Below are 22,495 nucleotides of genomic sequence, written 5' to 3' on the forward strand. Positions count from 1 at the left end.
AATCAAATGTTCAGTAGTTTGTTGATGTGGTGCATTAGTGTTTCACGTCTTTCGTACTAAATTATAATCCTGGTACCTTTGATGACTATTTTATATAGATTTAACCATTGGTTTTCCTTGTTTAATGGTTACACACAAGTCATTTGACCTGAGATAAATTATATGCAAAGTTGCTGTCAATAGTTCGCAAACTGTTTATTCCTAGTTCTAAAATTCCTTTACAAAAATTAAATAGAAGATATGTCTTTCCTATATCAAATGCATACATTTCCTAATGGGTAATATCCTCTTTGCAATATACAAACAGATTTACAACAAAACCACGTGTTTTTGAAGGTTTGAAGCTACACGATACTGCATTAAATGAATGGTCACCATGAAATTAGAGATTTAAGATTGACTGTAATATTTTTATGTGGGGTTTTTAATCAGACAAGCCTCTTGCAAATATCACGTAGAAGCAAGTTTGATAGGACTTTTAATTCAAAACAAATTATGTTTGGCACCTCACTTTATAAAATACAAATTGATGACCTTTTATTCATGCCAATGACTACCATTCCTAATTCAAGTATTGTCAATGGATTGAATATTCACCGTGTCACCCTTTTGTAACAGATTATTTTGAATCGTAGATTGTGGCACTTTGTAAGGGCTTTTACGTCCAAATATTAAAATGTACGTATCTCACATTGTGCTGACATGGTAGCCTATAATGCACTATTATAAAGGTGTTATACCAATAAAGTATAGTATGCCACATCCATTTACGTATGGAAAGAGTCGAAACAAAATATTATCTTAAATTTGACAGTTGTAGCAAACTTATCCTACATTTTACATGTTTTATTGCAGTAAAAAAAAATCTGGGTGTTTATTAGCACCATTATTATTATTTTTTGGCGTTTCTTTAAAATATTTTGGAAACTGGAAGTTGCATGGTTACTTTTCTAAAATGCCATGAAACGTATGTGAAATTTTATCTATAGTACTGGACATGATAAACTTTACAAAAACCAAATATTTCTTATTTGAAACAAAGATAAATTCTGCATATTTTATTGAAAAAGGTAAAAAAAAAAATGACTGATAGGGGATATCGATGGGGGTATTACACCTTGAGAGATTTCTTATGCCAATTTCAGGTTTTTGAAATAGATCAATTTACGAAAGTTTGGTCCTTTATATATATATTGATATAGTAGAAATGTATGGTCGAGTTTTCCCAAACGTAAATATTGTTCATTAATACAATCGACCTAAATGGATTTAAACAAAAAACGAATTTCGTAACAAACTTTTATATAGTATTATTTTTTCGATAATTCAAATGGTGCACATGGATTTGTCTTAACTATTCGTTTTTTTATTTCTTTCAGCAGGTCTTTCAGAACTTGAAAGTTGTCGACTGCAAATAAGTGATCAGGTTTAGGTTGACTGACATACGATGTAAGTTCGGCCTTGCCATTATCCGAATGTCCACCAATCATTAATCCAAACACAGTTGCTTTTTCTTTCAACATAGGTAATACTGATGAAACAGGTCTTCCGCAGTTTGATTGTCCATCAGTAAGAATTAACACTTCATGTTTGGTACCTTGACGCATGCCTGAAATGCCAAAACACCAAAATATATTACTTACATTACATTAAACATCAAATGATGAATAAATTAATAGAAAAACATTTCAAGAGACTGTGGTTAAGGTTAAACACGCATGAAAAACATGTTAAATTAACATTTAACGCCAAGCATATTTTACATGTAAAACTCTAGAGAACAAGTTATACCATAATAAAAACATAATTGCCAAATATATAAGGAAATTTTAACAGTAATAATATTATATTATAATAATAATGGATATTTTATAATAATAATGGATATATTTTTTTGTCATTTTTATTTAGTCTTGGAGTTATATGTTTTCTCCCTCTTACATGACTTATGATGTTATCGACTCAAAACCATTTTTCTCTATTATTTGAGAAATTAATGCTTCTTTTTGTAAATTCATTAGTGTGTAAAAGCGTTGACCGAACTACATCTTGTATGAAGCGCCTCCCGCTTCATTCTACAAATGTACGCACGGTCAACGCTTTTACAACCCTAGGAAATTACTCTCAGAAGCAATCAATACTATACAATTACTGTCTTTTGATGAGGTAAATATGTAGTTTTATTGATTTTAGAAAAATAAATTATATGCACTGAGGCCAATGGCCGAAGTGAATATCAGTTTTTAAAAGTCAATTGAAACACACATTTACCGAAACAAAAGACAGTATTGGTTTTATTCATTATTCCGAGAAAAATGTATGTATTGGAAATTATTTACCAAAACCAATTGTACATCAAACGTTTTTTACCCAAATTTATGCATGTAAAAGCACGCGACGTTTTGCGCGGTTAATATTCTTTTTCCGCAGATAATTATGCTTATATATTCACAATCCTATTCATAATAAAAAAAAAAGAAACTACTAACATTATATCAATATGGAATAATTATATTTACATTTTTTTCTTTATGATCAAGAAAACACGATAACAATCAAGTTTTTCTATATTTGCCTGTGCACTTTTTTTTAAAACATTATGCCATTATGTATAGTTCATTTTGAAATGAAGAATGACGCGAGATTTATGATAGCCTAAATAACGTATGATACTGAAACATACATAATGTAATTATTAACATATCAAATAATCATACCTTTGGATGATGTAAACATTTGTATGGCCTTATAAAAGGCATCACCGGTACAAGTACTTCCTCCTTGATATGGTACTGACTGTATTGCTGCCTTGAGCTCAGCTAGATTATGATTGTCATTAAAATCAAATTCTTCAACCACATTATTAGAATACTGAATCAGCGCCGCTCGGTTATAAACAGTACGTTTATTTGAAATAAAGGGATCTGTAGATGGGCACAACAGACCTAAAAGTTCACTTAATTGCTCTTTTACTATTTTAAAGTTACGAGAATTTATACTGCCAGACGAATCAAGAATGATCAATAAATCTCTGAAATCACCTGGCACCTTTGCTTTAACAGTTCCTGGTGAAGACGATGGATTTCTCATCAATTTTTTCTGCAGAAAACTGGTAATTACTGTATTTGCTGTTGATTGAATCGTTGGTTTCCTTGCTGCAATAAATATTTATTATAATGAAAAAGTCATATTAATTTATAGCTTGAACTTATATGATACTGTTCATAGGCCCGATACATTTCATATTTGTGTTTATCATATAATCTTAATAAAAAAAGTATTTCCTCGAAGAAGAAATCTGTCTTATTATAACAAATTAAGTTATATTAAGAAAGGCATACATTTGTAATTTAAAAGGACATACTGTAGCCTGAATATCGAAACAAGTCAAAAATCAATAAAAAAAAACTGCTTTAAGTTTATAGGCGTGTATAGCGTGTAAAACATTGACATACGGTTTTTTTCGTTTTTTTTTTAGGAATTAAGAATAAATGGAGAAATCAATTCAATATTGGATTACCAAGCGGTTGTTCCAGAATATCAAAAGCATAGAAAATATTAATGAACAAAACATGTTATTTCATTTAATGAAATGAACTTAACTTCTGGATAATTTTAATTCAAATCTCGGTCTTTTTCTGAAATTAGTTTTATCAAAACTTTTGTTTTTTTCAACCCTGTATACCACCATTCCCCATGTGAAATTATAATTTTGAAAATGCTTTGAACAACAAAATTATTTTATATTTCTTCCTGTGTGTTGTTTACATTATGACGTCAAACACGCGACTCATTAGAGTTGATGTGAACCTTGCCATTCAGTCACAGGACTTCAAATACTTCAAATATTTATGGGTTGATTTAAAATACATATATACGTAAGCAATGAATGTGTTTGTTTAATTTTATAGATGGTTTTTGTGCTTCTATGTTAAATATTTGTTTGTTTTGTTCTAATTGAGATTGTGACACAGTGCTGACTGCTGTACCCCTATTTTGACACTTTTACCTATTATGTCTGGTTTGTTCACGCATCGTTGTAAATATTATGGAATTTAATGCGACTGTCATACAAGTGAGAGGTTTAGCGTTATAAAACCAGGTTCAATCCACCATTTTCTATATTTGAAAATGCCTGTACAAAGTCAGGAATATGACAGTTATTGTTCATTCGTTTGATAAGCCTGTATCATTTGATTTTGCCAATTGATTAGAGACTTTCCGTTTTGAATTTTCCACGGAGTTCAATATTTTTTTGATTTTACTTTTTGTTATTTATTATTGTAAAAATGTATCACTTTAACATACATGAACGATTTATTTTTTTATTTTTGAAAAGACATACATGTTTGTATATATTTTCGATAATTCGTAGCAATTTAAAGTTCATTATCACCATGTCCTTACAAATAAACGTAACTTACATGTGTACTCAGTTATGTCCGTATCAGTTGGACAGGGTTTGCCACCATTGTCGGGATACCTAAGAATTACCCTTTCTTTAGATCGTGCTCCAAATCCATATACCTCGCTCCACTCGCTCCATTGCGATAGTTGACAATCAACTTTTTCTTTTGTAAATAGAAAACAGTGATTTGAACCAATCATAAACACCAAAACTATAACTAACAGATCAATACGACCCACCATGGTGTCTCTGTATGATACTTTACCAATGTTACACCAAAAACAAAGCTTTGTTTATGTTAACTAAAATTTCCTGATACAATTAATGCTTACGACACTTATTAGAAAAAATATCTTTCTACACCAATCCAATTTCCAAGAACCTTATATAGCCTAATAAAGACTACTATTTTGAGGAAATAAACAATTTGACAAATAGGATTTTTTTTCTACTGCGTGAGTAGTGGTATTGAGAGGGATCGAAAGCTACAAAACCAACAAATACCACAAATAGGAACAACACGTAGACTGATGTAATGAAAAGCCACCAACAGGAACTAAATTAAATGACGTAACGAAATCTACAAATAAAAACCACATGACATAATATACATATGTCACATGACACCTATCAAATGATACGTTGAAAAATGAGGCATTTTATTTAATATAAACATTTGCATTAACATTTGCATTTAAATTGTTTGTGCAGTGCAAGACTGAAATCAAAGAGAGTAAAAAAAAAATTTTATAACGGAACGATTTAGAAGAGATAAGAAGATGCCAAACCATTGAATATATAATTGTACTCAAAGAATACTAGATAATAGGATATTTGATAGAGTATGGAAATACATTAAAATTCACATTTTAATGCGTTTCACGATCCTTATGAAAGTCGGAATGACCTTAAATTTAAGAATTAAAAAAACCACTCCAATCCAGACTCATTGATTATCTGATGAACAGATACCTTTGAGACATTGTTGTGTTATATCTATGTCCCCGTACTCAACAGTTTATAAAAATTACAACCTACATTTTTACTTTGACAGGTAAATCATGTTTGAGCCTTAATTACATCGAGTTCGGAGCATTCTACAATGTTCTAGTCAAACCTTTGAAGGATATCTTATGCTTGATATATACTTTATAGGTTAATATTTTGCGTAAGTGATTACTTTTTCCGTCTTGTTAATCTTATTCAATGTCCAGAATAAAATAAAGTATTTGCCACTGAACATAAAACGAATAGCCAACAATTCTAATATGTAAGGTGGTACCCAACTCCTTCACTCAAATTAAATTGGCTCGTTTAATTTTCATTAAACTTTGACAAAGTATTTACGTTGACCCTGTTACAAAAATATAAAAAATTCAAAAAATTTGAACCAACCATTTTATCAGAAAAATTACACTGGTTATATTGTAGTTTGACAAACACTAATTTTGATCTTTTAAGCTTAATATTTCCTTATCAACACAACGTAATTAAAACCTTTAGCTGATTTTACAGAGTTATCTCCCTGTAGTGTTATGTACCACCTTAAGGATGTTTGCTCCTCTATTTTTTTTTAATTTTTGTCAGATTTTTTGGAACCCTCTGGTTTAATCCATGTATTGCCATTACAATATTTTGCCCACTGACCCCTACTTTTCTTTTCATAATTTTATTGTATAAAGTTTAAAAATCCGTATTTCAAAATCTTAGATAATTCTTGTTATTTTTTCATAGTTTTTGAAACAAAAAAGGTGCCAATGTTAAATGTAAGAAAAATCTAGAGAGAATTAATTCCCGCCAAATTTTCAAAGGCTTGTATCTTGAAATACTTTCCATTCATAACAGTCTTTTAAAAAGCTTGGTTTTTTAACAGAGTAGCGAACATCCTTAAAGATTCCGGAAGATGTAAAACTTGATACCATATATATGATATGTAAAGAATGTATCTTGCTTTGTAGTCTTTTTTATAGTTATCTCGTCATTTAGATGCTGTTCCATTGCATCAAACCGCCTTTATTTCATACAATAAGGCTATCACACGCTAATTCCAATATGTAAATGATCGACACTATCGCCGTATAGAAATCCCCTTAAGATTGAAAGTAACTGAATTTAAACAATTGTGTGTTTGGAACATTGCAGTATAGTTGAATTCTTACAAAGAAAACGAGGTCATCAAAGAATCATTTTATTTTACTATATTGATACTTATATACTAAAATAGAGGCTAAAGATACAAGAGGGACATTCAAACTCACCAGTCGAAAAATAAACTGGCTAAAACATGGCTTAAAAGGGGAACTAACCAAAAGACAACATTAGTACACGAAATACAATATAAAAAAACTAAAGACCAACACGAAAGAATTGTATTAAGATGGTACCCAACACTTTAACTAAAATTACTTTGGCTCGTTTAATTTTTTTTAAATTTTGACAAAGTATTTACTTTGACCCTTTTACAAAATTATAAGAATTTCAAAAAATTTTAACCAACCGTTTTATCAGAAAAATTACACTGGTTATATAGCAGTTTGACAAACACTTATTTTGATCATTGAGAAGCTTAATATTCCCTTAATATACAACACAACGTAATTAAAACGTTTAGCTGATTTTACAGAGTTATCTCCCTGTAGTGTTAGGTACCACCTTAAACAGATTTTATCAACATACATTAATCTCGAAGGTAAAGTCAGGCCTTCAATAAGGAACAAACATTATTGTATCACTGCACGTTTAAGAATACCACTGGAAAGTTGTTATACGATCATGTTTATAAAAGTACAAAAGTCATTGCGTTTCGTATATTAAGTGCAATACGAATGGCATTGATTTATCATATAACACGAGGTTAAGTAATGAGAAATTATATCATAGTTTTATTTTAACATGCTATTTACAATGTTTGGTGATCTGTTATTCACACGACGTAATGTGTGTGGTTATTCGTGGAACTTATTAACATAATTTTGTATAATGCATGTGGGCGGTGATATGTCCGCGAATGTTCATCAACAACATATATAATATCCAAGTCATTAGGACAGAACAAGACAATGAAATGTGACAAAATGTTCGGCACAAAGCATATCATTCCATAGTATGCATTATTGATGATACATTCAATTCAACTATTATAATTCAATAAACCATGTATATTCAACTGAACAAAGTCGCAGATGGTATAATATTTGACATTCCGTCTGTCTACCAGCTTTGTGCTTTCATTTTAAGCGGATTATCTTCAGATTTGATTTAATGTTACATCTCACCTACACTACGGATAAAGTCTATAATCGCATAATCTGAAATATAAAACCAATTTTGCGAGGGGACTGGTAATAATATATCATAGCTATTACTGAATACTAAAATACAATACCGCGATAGCGTCTCAGTTTATAATCGTATGTTTTTCTCTAATTTGAAATTATACTTCTGCTTACCATAACTATATAAGAGGAGGTTGAATATCAAAATAATATGATAGAAGGTCCACTTTTGCCAGAAGGGATTAAAAAAAATATCCAATAACAATTCTGGTCGCTTGGATTGCATTTGTTATCATATCCTTTTCGGAGTACAAAGGTTTGGTATCTTTTACCAGTATTCGAAAATCAAAAAGTATTATTATTCTATCGAAAAAATCCGTAATATGTGCATTTGATATTAGTCTGAGATATATATATATATATTAGTATTTATAATTTAGACTTTTGTCCTAGATATGTGCATGCAATCTTTAAATTTTAGTGCAAACTTGATGAAAACGACAGAATTGGACTCCTTTTGATATCTTTTCATAATCATCATATTTTTTCGTCACGACTTTACCGAAAAAGACTGTTTTCTACAAAATGTTTGTGGTGAAATTGTCAATATATGCATGGTAAATGGACTAAGTAGTTATCAAAGGTACATGTACCAGGATTATAATTTAATACGCCGGACGCGCCTTTCGTCTACATAAGACTCATCAGTGACGATCAACTCAAAACAGTTATAAAGCCAAGCAAGTACAAAATTAAAGAGCATTGAGGACCCAAAATTCCAAAAAGTTGTGCAAATACAGCTAAAGTAATCTATTCCTGGGATAAGAAAATCCTTAGTTTTTCGAAAATTTCAAAAGTTTTGTAACAGATAATTTATAAAAAATGACCATATAATTGATATTCATGTCAACACCGAAGTGCTGACTACTAGGCTGGTGATACCATCGCGGACGAAACGTCCACCAGCAATGACATCGACCCAGTGGTGTAAATAGTTATCAAAGGTACCAGGATTATAATTTAATACGCCAGACGCGCGTTTCGTCTACAGAAGACTCATCATTGAGACTCAGATAAAAAAAGTTATAAAGCCAAACAAGTACAAAGTTTAAGAGCATTGAGGATCCTAAACTCCAAAAGATTTGTGCCAAATACAGCTAAAGTAATCTATTTCGTGGGATAAGAAATTCCTAAGTTTTTCGCAAATTTCAAAAGTTTTGTAACAGAAAATTTAAAAATGACCATGCAATTGATATTCATGTCAACACCGAAGTGCTGACTACTGGGCTGGTGATACCCTCGGAGACAAACGTCCACCAGTAGTGGCCTTGTGTCATATCTAAACAGACGAAATATGGGTCTCATGGCCATTTATGGTCAAGTATATATGTTTTTCCATTTTTACCACGTCAAAATGCTATAACAAATCAACTTTCTGCACAAACGGTGTCCAAACGAGTGACAAAAGATACCAGCCTCACTAATTAGTCAAAAGGAAACTCAAACGCATTGGCCAAAAATGTCAAATTATATAATAATTTTCATTTACATAGAGTGCATTTCTTTCTAACCAAAAATTTGTAAACGTTGTGTGGCGTTTGTTGTTGTTTTCTAAAAGCTAGAAAAGTGGAAACACATACATCCTTTAATCAGTGTTTACTGACCCTGTTTGAAATTTCAATAATGCATGCACATGTTGTTTGTAAACAGACTTTTCTACACAGCTAACGTAGAAACAAATACATCGTTTCATCAGGTTGAAGTTAGAAACAAATGTAGCGTTTGTACTACCAAACGATGAACGACAAACTGTAGACGCATTTCTAGCAAACTGTAAACTTTGCAAACGTAGGTTAGAAACAAATGATCAAAACAAAGAAATGCACCCATAATTTGGTGTTATGTGACATAAGTTATTACTTTGTTAAACATTATGTTATAAAAATATGTTAAAGCTATTCAAAGAATTTATTATATTTTATTTACAAATTATTGTAAAACTAACTTGTTCCAGAACAGTTTTTTTTAAATAAATTCCTTGCAAAAGTAAAAATAAATGTTTCATAGCACTGATCTCAAAGTTACTTTGTAAAATATTCAAACTTTTTGTATAAATATTCCCATGAATGAACTTCTAACACCGCCTGAGCCGTCATAGAGAAAATTGTCTGCATAATGGTTTTCGGTTTGAATCCAAACATGATCCCCCTTGTTGACAGAACAAAGTACAGTTCTTGTAGTTCCAAAATGGCCAGCTCCTGAACCTAAATTCGTAAACTGCTTTCCTTTAACAATGTTGTCGACTCTCAGTTCGGTCTGTACTGCTTTCGAAGTGTAAGTCTGAATGGTCCAAATAAATAGGTATACTCCTGGGATTGGGGCAACAAATATTCCGTCTCCTGTGTTAAAGTTATTGCCTTCGTCAATAAACTGAGTGTCGAACTTTACAATAGAGTAGAGATTTAGATGTCTGCTTCCACTTAATTCAACATAAAAAATCGGGCGTTTCATTTCATTTTGAACTCCTATAAAAAAGGTAAAAAAAAATCATAGCTGAAACTAAATTTGCTACCAGATTGTTTTTTCAAAACTTAATAGATAACATAATGTCTAAAAAATTATACATGCGTAGATAACATTCTGTCAAAATGAATTAAATTTTCCGTAGACTCTTAAATGTTTAAACAACATTTTGTGTTTTGATCGTATTTTGAGTGAATTTCATTTGGCAAACAGTACAAATATTTTCAAATTTTAACAGATAGAGGGCTAATTTCATTCATCAATTTTCATATGTCAATAATATACAATGAAAAAACACAGCCATGGTTTGGTGTATCAGCTGTCAGATATATCTTTTGTCAGAATTGATCAATTGCTAAAATTTATCAAAAACGAGAAATGATGTGGTGATTAAGTATCACTTTCAAACATTCAAACTGTAACAGCTTTTTAATTCCATATATTGAAATTATCAAAAGTGTTACTAAAATAATCTTGGATGAATAGAAAATCTACAATGCAATATAGATATTTTATTATTTTATTATGTTTTAAAATACGATTCTCTCTGCTCTATTATTTGCCCAGTCGTTTGAGCTATCCGATCATTTCCAGCAACTGAGGTTTTCATAAACGGGTCTTCTCAATATGTTTCCTTGTTTGTTATTTGTTTTTTTTTTTTTTTTATGTTTTGACATTATCGTTTGCTTAATTACATCTGTACATTTTCTATTTTTAATTTGTGTACACGTATAATTACTGTCCTAAATACGCTTGAATAAATTGTATTGCAATGCCTTATTTTTCAAGTGTTTCAGCAGAAAGGGGCGACAAAAGTATGGTATAGTGAACAAAACACTTTTTTAAGAAAACATGTCTATATCTTTATGTTTTTCTTTTGTTTGTTTCTTTTTGGCTTCATGCTACAATTCCTGTCAAATTATATGAAAATTGCAACAAAACGGACCCAATTTGGTTTAAAAAAAAGATGCAATACAAATTTTGTTATAATAGTAACTAATGTTCCGTTATTTCATTTTAACAATAATATCATTTGAAATAAAAAATTGTTATAACACATTTGAAAAATATATACTTGCCTTATTCAACACATAAAAATTGAATAAATTTTCTGTAATATGAATTGCTCAAAAACCAAATATAACGATATTATTGAAAGATCTAAAGTATTCAGTCATGTTCAAATCACAAATCTATGATCTTATGTATTACTTACTATTTTGGAGGTTATTCATTGTGTCACTCAAATTGTTAAACCTTGACAACAATGTTTCAAAAGACTTTTCCAAGGCATCCGTTCTATTTCCAACTGTTGTGCCATTGCTTATGGATTTTGAAAGCACCTTTTGGAACAAAATTATTCCAACACCAAGAAAAATTGCGAAATGCATGGTTCCTATTTTTCCGATTTAACACATTTACTACACCCGATTCAAAAGAAGTCAACAGTTATTTGGCATCTGACGTTTGTGTGTTAATGAATAGATTATTTGGAAGTCAAAGGGTGGTATATTTTCAAGTACGACATGAGTAGCTTAATTTTGGCATCTAAGTTTGGCTCACCTGGACCTGATATATATATTGATTCTAAGTACGTATCTTTCAACCGTTTGCAAAGTTTTTGTTCTGCTAAATGTATCTAACACGTCTTCACCCAGTGGTAACTTTCCCCTCTCTTGGGCAAAGTTTACCTTAGATTGATTTGGCTATGTTTTAGATACGTTTTGTTTAAGTACATGTAGCTTTTTAATTGTGCTTTGGTTCTTATACCTGTACCGTGCAAGGCTATCTGTTGTTCAGTTTTTTGTTGTCCTTGTTTGTCAATATTTTCGGAGAGTTCGGTGTTTGGGTATATCTAGTCTGAATCCGCTTGGTTTCATTGGTAACATACTGCCTAATCTTCACTAGCATAATATGGTATTTAGACAAATTAGAGAAGGATTATCATCTATAAGTCAGCAAAATATGTCCAGATAGAGTTACATGACTACATTCGACATGCCACATTATGAGTTTGCCTTTCAAATCTGGCTTAGCGTGTCTATCTTGTGCAAAACAAAAGTTTCCTTTGCATATAATTTTAGCATCCTGATCATACATCACTTGATATTTTGCATTGTAAAACCATTCCATCAATATGAGTTTTGCCTGTTTTACTAGTCAGAGTGTTATTTTAAAAGTACATGTAAATCACGTTGTGTTTTATTATATTTCAGTATAAAGCAATGTGTTTGCATGATAACTGATTGGAAATCAAGATATATAAATAAACATAATTTTTTGTTCCACCATTAATTTATTCACCTCTCGCTCGGCTGGGAAGCAATATTATAAAATAAGATGCTGTAAAAGCGCTTAAGAGAAAAGCGTAATCATCAGGTGAGCAATGCTTATTGGAACTTCGAGGGAAAGTTGTCAATTAACATATCTATCTACTGCCTCTGAGGTAAATTGATTGCATAATCAAACACTTAAAATGTCAAATAATCTAAAATTGTGTTTTAGCGTCTGATTGTTTTTCCCTAGTTATCTAATTGAATTTGGCATCAGTAATGTATGAAAACGTATTAAACGGAGTACAAAATTGTGTTCCTCTACTTCAGGTTCATAACTATTCAAAAGCTAAATAATCAGACATTTAATCTACTTCGTTATATGAAGTGTCATAAAAGTGCCATGTGTTTCGCTTAGTTTTTGGAAATGGATCTGTTTAAACTATAATTGAGTATAATTGGCGTCCGGGCTCGTTCTAACAATGTCCACTTGCATACCGGTCACTTGCATGCACTTTCATCTTATACTAAGGGAACTACCATTTGATTTGTAAGGGGAAGGGGGGTCTTGTATGAAAACTTTTGCCCTGCATTGTTTTTTAGTTGAAATCTCTTTCATGTCTTTTAATTTTTCACTCTTTTTGGTACTGCCTTTTTTATTAGTTTATCCTGACTTCCGTTTACATAAATTGTCAAGTTGCTAATCCTGCCATATTTCACCCAAAACTCCAGCCCTCCCTTTTTTAAATTTCGTCAAGCCCCCACCCCCCTTTTTCATATCAAATGGAAGCTCCCTTAGAGACTATTTTAAAACAAGCATTGAAGGAAAACATCAGACACTAAAAGGATTTACATTCACAACACTTACCGTTATCTTGATTATATGTTTTCGTTACATAATAAAGAATTTTCTGAATTTACTGCAGAAATTTAATCAAAGAAACATACTTTAAATAAATCAAAAAACGGTAATAACAGTCTTTTCCTAGATTCAGGTATTTCGGTTTTACACGGGAAACTTCAAACTAAATTTTACGACAAAAGGACGATTTTTCGTTCCCTATTGTTAATTTTCCCTTTTTGGGGATACTCCTTTGGTATCGTCTTGTGGTGTTTATATTTCACAACTAGTTCGCTATGCCCGTGTCTGTTGTGACGTTTTTTGATTAAGCCAGGGATTTCGTTGCCACAAATTACTTAGAACCTTTACTAAATTCTTCCATAGATACATTGTATAAAGATTTGATTTTGAAATCCTCATTTTTACGGAAATGTTGTTCACCGTGGCCGTAAATTTAGAAACGATCCTGGTAAACTTATCGATCCTTTAAATAATTACTAAAAGGTTAAAAGGTTACCAATTCAACACTGTAACTAAACCATTAAGTATTGCTTTTATTGGTATTAATATTGGTTTTGTTATCAGTAAATTAAAAGCAAACTAAATATTATTGATACATATACACATGCATTGATCTACAATCTGTCTATACCTGTATCTATAACTGCGAGTACTCTCAGATAAGTACTTTGTGTCTTTTTGTTGTTGGGATAAACAAGTACCCGGCAACGTCCACTCTATGTTTTTGTTAGATGTTTTTCTATTTGTATCCATCTGATGAGTTAAGACGTTTTCAACTGATTTTCATAGTTCGTTCTAATGTTGTACTGTACCACTATCCCAGGTTATGAGGAAGTTTGTGATCCCACTAACATGTTTAATCACCCATATTCTGTATGTATGTGCCTGTCTCAAGTCAGGAGCCTGTAATTATGTGGTTGTCGTTTGTTGATGTGTTGTATAGTTGTTTTTCGTTTATTTTATGTACCTTAATTAGGCCGTTCTTTTTCTCGTTTAAATTGTTTTACATTTGTCATTCAAGGACTTTAATAGATTACTATGTGTAATAAGGCTTTGCTCATTGTTTAAGGCCGTACAGTTACCTATAGTTGTTAATTTCTGTGTCATTTTGGTTTCTTGTAGAGAATTGTCTAATTGGCAATCATATATGTACCACATCTTCTTTTGCACGTACATGCGAACCTTTTTTTTTTAAATCACAACATCAATGGTTGTAATTGTTTGTTCAACTAAGTAAAAACTACGAGTACATTTTGTAACTATTAAAAGCATAGTGTTAAATGTCGTTGTAAAAATATTCATAGTACTTTTGAAAAACATAATGTAGGTTCAATTCGACTTTAGATAATTAAAATTAAATTAAAATAAAATATCAACTAATCTAATGTACTGGTAACCTATTTTGACATCTAATTAATGCGCTCGTGGTTTAAATATCAAAACGTTAAAGTTCACCACGTCTTTCAGTACAAATAAAAGATAATCCAGTTTAAAAGATTATTTACTTAAAATAACTAAAATAATTTATTTTAAAGGTTGTTTATTTCCGAAGATTTAGAAACAATGTGAATTTGGGCGAGTTTCTTACATTGAGGAAAGAGCTTTAGTTTAAACATATTTTAAGTAGCAAAAGGGATTGGACACAAGTTATAACAACATTAGAGACGTCCTCTCCCAATACTAATATAAACACAAAGTACATTAGATAATGACGAAAAAACATAGTAGGAATGCATGTAATACATCCTACAAACGAAAATTAGAAATACAAAGAAAACAAATACAATGATATAAGGAATAATAATGAAAAAACTGGACTAGAGTGAAGGGTTGTAAAGTAGAAATTTAGAATGTTAATTGTTTAAATCTTTGTGTTATTCTGATATAAGATAGTACGGACTCAAAAATGTCTTTGTTTTGCTGAAAAGGAAGGCCACCGTCACCAGTTTTAATAGAAGCTCAATGGATATAGCATGTCTTTCTAATTTTGAAAACAGTATTTCTCTTGCTTCGTTGTGAATAGCGCTCTCTAAAAAATAGTGTATACTGTCCTCAACAGGGTGGCCACAGCTGCGTGCGGGACTGGGTTTAATATTAACACGATGTAAATCTGAATTCAAAGAACTGCACATATTTCTCAAACGTGTATGAATGATATTAAGTTTTCTATCCCCACAACTAAAATAGGAAGGTGGCTGTATCAATTTGGACTTCATCTTTCGTTCAAAAAATATTTATATTTTTGGACGTACGTATGTCGGGGTTAAGGCTATTCCATTCAATAGTAGTGGATGGAAAAAAGGATTTCTAGTTATGTCTAGTCTGTAACCGGGTACTACATAATTATTACTGTTTCGCAAATCGTACTTAGATTCTTGATCAACAAGTGTGGGCATTAAATCACAGAGATAATCAGGGGCAGTCCCATTATGTAAAGAATAGAACATATTGAGCTTTCTGGACTTTCTTCTGTCCACAAGCAATTGCCAGACAGTTTCAAAATATATAGCTTCCCGACTAGCAAACACGGGCAACCCAGTTACTAATCTCCCTGCTTCTAACTGAATATGTTCTAAATTGTTCTAAACATGTTCTAAAGGAAAGAGCAATCTGATCAATTTGAACTGTTTGAAGTAGGAAGTTTTAAAGAGGAATATATATACTCAGTGTCGGATTCAGGGAGTGGGGGTCGTATGTCCCCTTTCTTTATTGGAAAATATATCTGGTGTTTTTTTGGATTTTTTTTTATTGGGGGGGAGGGGAGGGGGGGGCGCAAAATAATCAAAAAATATTCTACTGTTTTATTTTCAAAAATCCTTCATTTGCACATGATGTTAGTGCTTATTCACAAATAGCATACCACAGCTCTGCTAAGGATCAAACTGTAAGAAAACTTTTCATAAATTGCTACAACAAAAAAACCGCAAAATGCATATTAAGATACTATATTTTTTTACTGAATTCGTTCAGAAACAAATGTTTGAACATGGTTTTGGTTTACTCAGCATAATTTCAACATAAAAATACATAAATTCAGTACTAAATTTACCTTAATCGTTGTCTCTCGTTAATATTGTATACTAATAATACGAATGTGTGTTCCCTCTTCAGTTTATAGTTCTGTGGAATAACATTTTGTAAAGTTTAAGAAACAATAAATTTGCTATCCTTTTTTTTTAAATATTTTTACAGATGCGACTGTTTCTTTCAACAACAGCAAAACAATGAAATACATGTAAACGACATACAGCCATTAAAATGAAAGCTTACATCAAACATTTAGGTTTTCAAATATAATCAAACACTGTCAACATCTTCAGATATTTGCTGTGAAAAGTGGATCCGTTCCATTCCGAAATATCTGATGCACAAACAAAGGATTCGTGCTCTGTCACCCAACGTGACATAATAGGAGAATTAAGGACAGATATGTAAATGATAATGATATATACCATGGTTGTCTCATTGGCAATATACCACTTTTCTGCATTTTCTTATGCCAAGGAAAGGGTTCGTATCATATATGGTTAGCATATAAATTGGTCGATTGTGTTGGCTTTTAAAAGTCACATTTTCCATATATAAATGCATTTGTTTTAAAATGAATCTTAATTAAAATATTGAAATTCCGTTCCATCCTTAGCTAATAATCCATCTAATGAAAACATTACATAAACAAAATATTTTAATATACTGTTTGAAAATACAGAAACTCCTATACTTAATCATACTTGAATATATTTAACCCTATTATTCATATTTAGTCAACATATATGGGTACAAATACGAGCACGTGTAATTATTAATTCGATCCATGTTAAAATCTCAATACCTCTGTATAGAATTCGGTTATAATGTTAATTTTAAATTTAATCGGTTACACATTTATTTTAAACAGACGTACAAAGATCAATTGGTAATATGCATCATATGTATTCTAAATTGATTGAAAACAAATTAATCCCTTTTACTATTTATAACTCTACAAATTAAATTAACACGATTAAGCTTTTCAAGACCATGCACCTGCTGCAAGAAAACGAAAGTTTTTTTTCGGTCACTTTTAGAAATCGATTTTAAAGATAATCTGAAAAGGGGGAGGGCTGAGTAAGGGTTCGTTTCCAACCTTTTAAACGTAGAATGTGTAGTAACTTTGATGTGTGTTCAATAACATATTTAGTTTTAACTTTATTATTAGTTATCAAAACTACGTCGAAACAAGCGCCGTTATAACGTACAAGATTTGCCAAATTAGAATAGACCTAGATCTCCCTTTGATCACATTGTTGATATCTTGATAACAGTTGTTTGAAAGATATAAAATATGAATTGCCAACTTGTTTCTGAACATGTTCAGGTTTATATAATTTTACATCAATAAGCTAAAACTAGCAGCCTTTTTTCTTTGATTTTCTACGTATTTATCAAAATTTTAATCCGTTATTATTTGAGTCGATAAAGGTCCGTAATTTGCCATACTAACTCTGTCTCCTTTATTGAGCCTCAGAACCACGGAATTCATGCCATTGTCGTAATGAAGACCAGAGCTGGCACCAGAATACAGCAAAAGTTTATACTGGTTATATTTATTACCGTTCTTATTTTTCTGGTTAACTACTCGTAAACCGACTTTCTAGTGTGGTACCACGCTTCGTCAATAATGACGAAAAACATACCATGTTCCTGTAATCGGAACTGTGAAAATTCCATTTGATGGGTCATATGCGTAACCTTGATTAGTTATCCCTCTTCCAAACTTTATTGTCCAGTGGCGGACATGTAGTTGGACCCCCCCCCCCCTCCCCCCTTCCTTATTTTTGTCCTGGGTTACGACCCCGTCCCCTATTTTTAAACGGCTGAATCCGCCCCTGTTGTCGCATGAGAACCTAGGTTTTGAATGCTATGTGACACTTGTGCAGTGAATGAAATGTCCAGTGTTAGTTTTACTGAGTTGTATTTGTTTTCTAGGGCAACAATGTTCTTGTTAACTTGTTTCCGCCTGGATGACACCGTTGATGTTACTTTCTCTCTTGATCTGCTTATTGTTTGGTCAAGTGCTTCACTTTTGTATCATGGTGGCTTGTTTTCCCAGTACAGGTTTCCTTTTGAGATTTGATGATTAGTTCTATAATTATTTAAGGGAGCTACAATTTGATTTTATTGGAAGGGGGAATCGGCTAGGATGAAATTTGAAGATAATAATTAGGCAGGACAGAATTTTGAGTAAAAATAAAGGCAGGATGGCAATTTATGTAAGAAAAGAAGTCAGCATAAAATAATAATGAATAAGGCAGGACCGAATAGAGTGAAAAATTAAAAAAACTAGAGGCTCTAAAGAGCCTGTGTCGCTCACCTTGGTCTATGTGAATATTAAAGGAAGCAGATGGATTCATGACAAAATTGTGTTTTGGTGATGGTGATGTGTTTGTACATCTTACTTTACTGAACATTCTTGCTGCTTAAAATTATCTCTATCTATAATGAACTTGGCCCATTAGTTTCAGTGGAAAATGTTAGTAAAAATTTACAAATTTTATGAAAATTGTTAAAAATTGACTATAAAGAACAATAACTCCTAGGTCAATTGACCATTTCGGTCATGTTGACTTATTTGTAAATCTTATTTTGCTGAACATTATTGTTTTTACAGTTTATCTCTATCAATAATAATATTCAAGATAATGACCAAAAACAGCAAAATTTCCTTAAAACTAACAATTCAGGGTCAGCAACCCAACAACGGGTTGTCCGATTCATCTAAAAATTTCTGAGCAGATAAATGTTGACCTGATAAACAATTTCACCCCATGTCATATTGCTCTAAATGCTTTGGGTTTTGAGTTATAAGCCAAAAACTGCATTTTACCCCATGTTCTATTTTTAGCCATGGCGGCCATCTTGGTTGGATGGCCGGGTCACCGGACACATTTTCAAACTACTAACCCAAAAGATGATTGTGGCCAAGTTTGGATTAATTTGGCCAAGTAGTTTAGAGGAGAAGATTTTTGTAAAAGATTATTAAGATTTACGAAAAATGGTTAAAAATTGACTATAAAGGGCAATAACTCCTAAACGGGTCAACTGACCATTTCAGTCATGTTGATTTATTTGTAAATCTTACTTTCTGAACATTATTGCTGTTTACTGTTTATCTCTATCTATAATAATATTCAAGATAATAACCAAAAACAGCAAAATTTCCTTAAAATTACTAATTCAGGGGCAGCAACCCAACATCGGGTTATCCGATTCATCTGAAAATTTCAGGGCAGATAGATCTTCACCTGTTTAACAATTCTACCCTTGTCAGATTTGCTCTAAATGCTTTGGTTTTTGAGTTATAAGCCAAAAACTGTATTTTACCCCTATGTTCTATTTTTAGCCATGGTGGCCATCTTGGTTGGTTGGCGGGGTCACGCCACACATTTTCAAAACTAGATACCCCAATGATGATTGTGGCCAAGTTTGGTTTAATTTGGCCCAGTAGTTTCAGAGGTGAAGATTTTTGTAAAAGTTAACGACGACGGACGACGGACGACGGACGACGACGGACGCCGGATGCAAAGTGATGGGAAAAGCTCACTTGGCCCTTCGGGCCAGGTGAACTAAAAAAGGAAGGACAAAGATTGTAACTAAAACAAAAATGTTCATCCTATCACACCTCATCCTCAATCCCATTAAAATCCAATGGTAGCTCCCTTACAATCATAGTTAAGTCAGTCATTTCTATCAGCCTTTGTGAGATTTATATTATCTCCATATAACGGTGGCACAATGTGCAGATTTATACACATCAATACAATATAAGCTTTAAACATTAACTTTGTGAACTGAATAGCGGTTTTGATTCTAGTTGGATTTCTCGAACTTTTAATTTTTAGAATGAATATCATTGAACGAAAAACAATTAGTTAAGATTTGTAAACGTAAAGTAAGATATAAATGTTACAATAAATGGAATATTTGCATGCAGAAAGGTAAAAAATGGACCATATGTTCCAGATTTTTTTATTCTAGCGTTATCGATTTAATGTAATAACAAATGGAAATATGACGAGGGAGGCTTATAACGACCTTGGCTTCCTATGAGGGTCTTCGAGGTCGATTTGGAAATACGTGGTTTGAGCAACAACAACAACAAAAAAAGCATTGGTTGTTTATTTATATATATTTGTATCATTTTCCGTGTGCGTTAGATCATGCAGACTGTTGTCTGCTCTACTGTCGGGATATTGTCTCTTTGATGACAAGACAAGACAAGATCAGGCTAATCAATCAATCAGTACCGTAAACTTTTTGTATTCATATTTACGGTGGTACATAGGCGTATTTAGGGGTGGCCCTTTTTGTGGAAAAAAAAATTGTTTATATAGGGAATTACTGAACCATGACTGAAGCTCCCCCTCCAACTCACCCCCTCTTATATTTGTTTTTTAGATACGCTACTACGGTGGCAATATATATTTAATTAGGTTTAATGATTTGAAGTGCATACCTTCCGTTGTATTTGTAATTGTTATAGATTTTAAAACGTTGAACTTCCCTTTTCCATAACGGCACTGGTATCGTATCTATTAATCTCTCGTATCAAAGCGCTAGACATGATCTCATACGGGTCGAAGGATTATATCAGGGACGATATGGAAAATGAGAGCATGTTATATTTTTTTTTGTTGCACATTAATACTTTTGTTGTTGTGGGTTTTTTTTTTTTTTTTAGGTGTTGTTGGTTATTTTTTGTTATTTTTTTTTGTTGTTGTTTTTTTTTTGGGGGGGGGGGGGGGTAGTAAGCAATAATATACGACTGAAGCGCATTTCGACATGTTATGTTTATTCATCGATGCACGGATGCCAAATTCAAAACCATACATACAAACGTAATGGATGAAAAGTAAAATAACAAAAGTATCGAACTATGAAATTCAAAACGGAAAGTCCTTGAACGAAATGCTGAAATCAAAAGCTTAAATACATCTGAACAAATGGAAACAATTTATATTCCTGACTTAGTACAAGCAATTCCTTATGTTGAAAAGGTTGGATTAAACCTTGTTTCATAGGTTGTATGACATGGGCAAAACATTGCATTGTAATAACATTAATGAGTGAGCAAAACGAATCATGTAAAAATGTCAACAATTGGATATAGCCGTCAACATTGTGTTATTATTTTTATCCCTATAAAACCAAATAACTATTTCAACAAAGAAAACAAAAATGGCATGTAGACACTCTATAAACAAAGCACATATTAACAGTGGCGGATCCAGAAATTTTTCGGGGCCAACTGACTGCCTAAGAGGGGTCCCGCTCCGGTCATGCTTTAGTGAATCCCTATATAATCAACCAATTTTTTCCCAGAAAAAGTGGGGGCAGGCCTCCTGCCTCCTAAATCTGCCTCTGCATAAGCAAAATTGAAAGACACAAATACAACACTTTATACTGCAACTAGTTGTTTTATTTCCTAAATATAGTAACATAGCTATATGTTGTATAAGGTCAATTTCATCAAGGAACTCTTTCTCCACAATCAGACGTCCATTAAGGGATGAAAATAAGTTTGACATTTGTGTAACGATTTAAAAGGCTATCATTTAATTAATTCAAGTTTCAGTATAAAAACAAAATTAAGTCAATATCATAAAACCCTAGTTTCTCAGCCTCATACAAAAAAGTTTATATTTTCCTGACATTGATCTAATATTTTAAATGACCATTGCACAATTATTTCACATTAACTGGGCGAAAATATACCGCGCCATGCCTTTTACTTCAAACTTTATTTTACATTGATTAAATTTTGCCTCCGTAGAGGCGTTCAGAAATTGCGACTGCTGCCGTATTTCAGGCATCAGCGCGGGGTATTGGGTATAGTTTTCAACTAGCAATAACCACGTCTCGGATAAACCTCATCGACTATGGTACCGCCACTGCGCAAAGCTGACGAATATTTGGGTTACATAAAACCCGGTTAAACTCATTTATTCTATTAACTACGGTATAGACTAAAATTTTAAAAAACAAACTTGAATTTAAAATATCTTAATAAATACTTTTAAAGCACTAAAATCATATAAAATCATGTATCAATTTTATTTAAACAACAAACATTAGATAATATGTCTGCCTAAAACATAACAGCATTTTTTTCCTA

The 22,495-nt window shown here is 32.0% G+C and overlaps 1 protein-coding gene and 1 non-coding gene across 2 annotated transcripts; both read right to left on the reverse strand.

Moving 5' to 3' along the window:
- Positions 1 to 461: 461 nt before the first annotated feature.
- LOC139481739 (cartilage matrix protein-like) lies at positions 462 to 4,771 on the reverse strand. The gene is made up of 3 exons (XM_071265230.1): positions 4,425 to 4,771; positions 2,718 to 3,155; positions 462 to 1,609 (listed from the first exon to the last, which is right to left on the reverse strand). The coding sequence occupies exons 1-3, from the start codon at positions 4,648 to 4,650 to the stop codon at positions 1,311 to 1,313; spliced, it is 963 nt and encodes a 320-aa protein (XP_071121331.1). The 5' UTR covers positions 4,651 to 4,771; the 3' UTR covers positions 462 to 1,310.
- Positions 4,772 to 22,144: 17,373 nt separating this feature from the next.
- LOC139483683 (U4 spliceosomal RNA) lies at positions 22,145 to 22,283 on the reverse strand. The gene has a single exon (XR_011655093.1). It is a non-coding gene; the product is annotated as a U4 spliceosomal RNA (small nuclear RNA).
- Between the last annotated feature and the right edge of the window lie 212 nt (positions 22,284 to 22,495).

Source organism: Mytilus edulis, chromosome 7 (assembly GCF_963676685.1).
Source record: "Mytilus edulis chromosome 7, xbMytEdul2.2, whole genome shotgun sequence".
Classification (NCBI taxonomy): domain Eukaryota; kingdom Metazoa; phylum Mollusca; class Bivalvia; order Mytilida; family Mytilidae; genus Mytilus; species Mytilus edulis.

Coding starts and splice junctions, on each gene's coding strand:
- LOC139481739 (XM_071265230.1), bottom strand. CDS start 4,650: ATGGTGGGTCGTATTGATCTGTTAGTTATAGTTTTGGTGTTTATGATT. Junction 3,156..4,424: donor GGACATAACTGAGTACACAT/GTAAGTTACGTT, acceptor TATTTATTGCAG/CAAGGAAACCAACGATTCAA. Junction 1,610..2,717: donor AATGTTTACATCATCCAAAG/GTATGATTATTT, acceptor TTGGCATTTCAG/GCATGCGTCAAGGTACCAAA.